This window comes from Tachysurus vachellii, chromosome 22 (assembly GCF_030014155.1).
Source record: "Tachysurus vachellii isolate PV-2020 chromosome 22, HZAU_Pvac_v1, whole genome shotgun sequence".
Lineage (NCBI taxonomy): Eukaryota > Metazoa > Chordata > Actinopteri > Siluriformes > Bagridae > Tachysurus > Tachysurus vachellii.
Window position 1 is genome coordinate 18,499,524 of NC_083481.1, and position 5,000 is coordinate 18,504,523.

The 5,000-nt window shown below is 46.4% G+C and overlaps 1 protein-coding gene across 1 annotated transcript in view; it reads right to left on the reverse strand.

The window, feature by feature from the left end:
* LOC132837787 (plexin-A2-like) overlaps positions 1-5,000 on the reverse strand; it is a 55,982-nt gene that overhangs the window by 41,066 nt on the left and 9,916 nt on the right. The window contains exon 2 of the mRNA XM_060857651.1: positions 1-1,105. This exon is cut by the window's left edge and continues 176 nt beyond it. Within this exon, the coding sequence (XP_060713634.1) occupies positions 1-1,012 (1,012 nt within the window). The 5' untranslated portion in view covers positions 1,013-1,105. The remainder of the gene's footprint in view (positions 1,106-5,000) is intronic.

The window sequence follows — 5,000 nt, forward strand, 5'->3', positions numbered from 1 at the left end:
CAGCGAAGAGCACATCGTCTCGCTCGGTGACGTTCAGGGCGGCGGCCATGACGCTCCCGGCTTTAGCCAGAAATGCTGCCTGCAGCAGACGATACTCTACTCTGTTCTTCACACAGCCCACCGGCAGGGAGACGTACGAATGGAACTTATCGTCACCTTTGCAGAGTCGAACCACACGCGACGTATAAAAGAGCTCTCCAGGGGTCTCTGTCTCCGGCTGCACCGTCAGGAAGTACACAAAGCTGCCGCTGGAGAAACCGTACACGTAGTCAATGTCGAAGTGTGTAACCAGAGCTAACGTATCAGACGGAATCTTGACTAGCGATGAAACAAAGTCGGTGTGAAGCTCATAGTCCAACATGGCTGCCGATTCTGGGTCTTTAGGCAGCTTTCGGCTCGAGATTGTAGGGAAGTAGTCCTGTTTGCCTCCAACAGACGTGCCGATGTACAGAGTGGCGTCTCTCTCGCGGTCTCTGCCTCGATCTCGGCTGACGATCACGCCGCTCATGCCGCCGGTCTGGTTCAAGCTGGAGAAGTAGTGCTCCTTTTTGTGAGACGGTTCGGCCAAGATGAACAGATCATCCAGTCTCAGGATCTTGCACACGCCCTGGTAGAGGCTACCACATGCCAGTAGGCGGTTGTGCAGGTCGTCGACAAGCAGGAGCTTGTTGACATTGTCGGTTCTGGCAAGAGGCTCAGAGCACGGCTGCATGATCAGAGGAGGATAACAGGCCTGGTTGTCCAGCTCCGGCCCGGTGTTGTGCGTGATCAGTGGCGACAGATCGGGCAAGAGCTTGTACACGCGGTTGACTCCACCCACGTACACCGCACCACTCGCCTGGTGGACAGCCAGGTGACTCAGACTCCATTCAGGTCTCTCAGACTGGAAGACATTAAGGTTCTCACAAGAACAGACAGACAAGAAGATGGAAGAAAAACAAATCAGAAACAGAAGTTTCGTCATAGGACATTTAAGTCCAGCATCGTCATGTTCCTCCATTCTCAGAGACATCAGGTCAGTTTCACAAAGACTGAAGCTGTGGTCCTTTTCTCCTGCTACCGGTGGACTGAGGATAACATTCTCTTTGGTGGTCACATCATGGGCCTAAGAGATTAAAAAGAAACATCAGACACCTCAAATTTGTCACTAAAATGATACTTGTGGCACAAAATAAAACAGTTTCAGTAATTTCTTTATTTGAAACTATTACAAGTTAAAAGCACAAAATTTTCTTTCACTGGAACTCCAGGATGACAAGGATCCTGTGCACAAAGCAGCTCCATGAAGACATAGTGTGTTAAGCCTGAAGACTCTGACTAAACCCCACTGAACACCTTTGGCATAAAGTGGAACTGAAGTCTCCTCAACATCACAACATCAGATTCTGAGGTTGAATGAACACTGATCCCCACAGTCACAATTCAACATCGAGTGGAAACCTTCACAGAAGACTGGAGCTCATTATAACAGCAAACACACGGGGGGTAAATCTGAAATTAAATGTTTAACACACGAATGTGATGAGTGTTAATGTCGGGGTGCACATACTTTGGGTGATGGTGTACTTGGTAACGTTTGTGTTGGAAACGTGTAAACATGAAAACGCTGAACTCATCCGTACACGTGTATGAGAGTAATTTACACTGATATTTACACATGAATAAATTAGCTAACTGTTTCAGCTCCAACGATCACGCACATATTCTCATAACATAACACGCTCTAATATTCTGTTGTTTTTTTGTTCTTCGAGTCGTATGATTTGCATTTTTCATTAATTAAAACCCTCTCTATCCATTTCTCCATTCCTACAAATACACCTCTCTCTTTCTCCCTCTCTCTCTCTCTCTCTCTCCTCTCTCTCTCTCTCCCTACCCCCCACCCCCATCTCTTGCACTTCTTTTTTCTCGATAGCATAAATCAGACATGACAAATGTAATCAGTTAATAAGGAGAGTAGAACATTCTGCCCATAGAGAGAGGGGGAGAGAGAAAGAGAGAGAGAGAGAGAGAGAGAGAGAGAGTGTGTGTGTGAGAGAGAGGTGGAAAGCAAGAAAGTATGTATTGTCTGTGACTCCTGTTAGCACAGAACTCTCGTTAACTCACTGTGACTACTGCAGGGGTGGTCTGCACCTCATTACACACAGACACACACACACACACACACAAATCTTGTCATTAGTTTTGTGTATAAATTAATTAATCATGCTTCTAAATATAAATCTCTCCATCCACTCACTCACTCACTCACTCACTCACTCACTCACTCACTCTCTCACTCTATCTCCTTGGCGCTCAGAACCTAAATGTCCGGCTCGCTGGAGCATCGTCCCTTTTTATTGCTTTGTCCAACACTGACGTTAGTGTAGCACAAAACACCAAGTGTGAGGTCAGTTAGGAGTCAGGAACACGTGTGTATTAACACAAACATCATTTACTCCTTCTGTCTTTATTAAACGCTTCACACACTTCATTTAAACACAGTGACAACGTGAAGCCACATGAACGATGTCTCTTTATCACAGTGATGAGCGACAATTTTCACTTTGTTTTTCTTTTGTACTTTTATTTTCAGTTCTATTGTTGTGTCTTAAATCATATTGTTTTTGTTTTCACTGTTATATGAAGTTATTTTTGTTTGTAGTTGTATTTAATTTTTTTCCTCCTACCAGTCTTATCTCTTCTCTGTCTCTCTCTCTCTCTCTCTCTCTCTCTCTCGTTATTAGTTAATCAGTGAGACCGTTGCTCAGTAATAAACAGAGCCGAGCTCCGCCCTGTCCACACTCTGCCCTTTAATTTCTTTCGCCTTTTGCATAATGAATATGCATAAAATATGCAAACAGTTATAGTGGTGAGGAGGCTTTAGGAGACCAGTGATTTGAGGGACAAAGCTTCTTTAGAAAAAACAGACTATTAAGATGTGGGGGGCATGGATGCATGGTGTGCGCTAAACACACACACACAGACACCCACACACACACACACACACACACACACACACACACAGTGTATGAAGCTATGATGTGAGAGTGCAGGGTGTAACTCAAGTGCTCACAAGTGACAGTGATTGATCCTGTCAACATGATAAACACTGTTTTATTTTATCTTTTTATTTTTCAACTTCATCAATTACATTTTAAAATTTATTTCTTAAGTCAGAGATCACATGAAGCAGCATAAAACCTGCTCAGAGTCACAAGGTTCATCTTGTCACAGGTGAGATTTAGAACAGAGGTCAGGGACAGTGTCGTTAGAGACCGAACTGCAACCTGATTGGTTAAGCTGACATTCTGTGTAGCAATTACAGATCAGTCGATTACAGTGGAATGGGAGGAGTCTCTCGTCTAATTGGTTACAGTGGAATGGGAGGAGTCTCTCATCTGATCGGTTACAGTGGAATGGGAGGAGTCTCTCGTCTGATCGGTTACAGTGGAATGGGAGGAGTCTCTCGTCTGATCGGTTACAGTGGAATGGGAGGAGTCTCTCGTCTGATCGGTTACAGTGGAATGGGAGGAGTCTCTCATCTGATTGGTTACAGTGGAATGGGAGGAGTCTCTCGTCTAATTGGTTACAGTGGAATGGGAGGAGTCTCTCGTCTGATCGGTTACAGTGGAATGGGAGGAGTCTCTCGTCTGATCGGTTACAGTGGAATGGGAGGAGTCTCTCGTCTGATCGGTTACAGTGGAATGGGAGGAGTCTCTCATCTGATTGGTTACAGTGGAATGGGAGGAGTCTCTCGTCTGATCGGTTACAGTGGAATGGGAGGAGTCTCTCATCTGATTGGTTACAGTGGAATGGGAGGAGTCTCTCGTCTAATTGGTTACAGTGGAATGGGAGGAGTCTCTCGTCTGATAGGTTACAGTGGAATGGGAGGAGTCTCTCGTCTGATCGGTTACAGTGGAATGGGAGGAGTCTCTCGTCTGATCGGTTACAGTGGAATGGGAGGAGTCTCTCATCTGATCGGTTACAGTGGAATGGGAGGAGTCTCTCGTCTGATCGGTTACAGTGGAATGGGAGGAGTCTCTCGTCTGATCGGTTACAGTGGAATGGGAGGAGTCTCTCGTCTGATCGGTTACAGTGGAATGGGAGGAGTCTCTCGTCTGATCGGTTACAGTGGAATGGGAGGAGTCTCTCGTCTGATCGGTTACAGTGGAATGGGAGGAGTCTCTCGTCTGATCGGTTACAGTGGAATGGGAGGAGTCTCTCGTCTGATCGGTTACAGTGGAATGGGAGGAGTCTCTCGTCTGATCGGTTACAGTGGAATGGGAGGAGTCTCTCGTCTGATCGGTTACAGTGGAATGGGAGGAGTCTCTCGTCTGATCGGTTACAGTGGAATGGGAGGAGTCTCTCATCTGATCGGTTACAGTGGAATGGGAGGAGTCTCTCGTCTGATCGGTTACAGTGGAATGGGAGGAGTCTCTCGTCTGATCGGTTACAGTGGAATGGGAGGAGTCTCTCGTCTGATCGGTTACAGTGGAATGGGAGGAGTCTCTCGTCTGATCGGTTACAGTGGAATGGGAGGAGTCTCTCGTCTGATCGGTTACAGTGGAATGGGAGGAGTCTCTCGTCTGATCGGTTACAGTGGAATGGGAGGAGTCTCTCGTCTGATCGGTTACAGTGGAATGGGAGGAGTCTCTCGTCTGATCGGTTACAGTGGAATGGGAGGAGTCTCTCGTCTGATCGGTTACAGTGGAATGGGAGGAGTCTCTCGTCTGATCGGTTACAGTGGAATGGGAGGAGTCTCTCGTCTGATCGGTTACAGTGGGACTATGGGCAAAAGCTGCAATCTTCAGTTTGGGAACTTCAGTTTGATTGGTTGCAGTGAGATGACAGACAGAAACTGCTCCCTGATCTGAGTGGGATTTGGGGCAGATGTTGAAATCTGATTGGTGACAGTGGGATTAGTGAATGGAGCTGCATTCTGATTGGATACAGACATTTTCTGCAGATAATATTGAGGACAAGTGATTTTAGAAACCACAAGCAGATTCTGACACAAA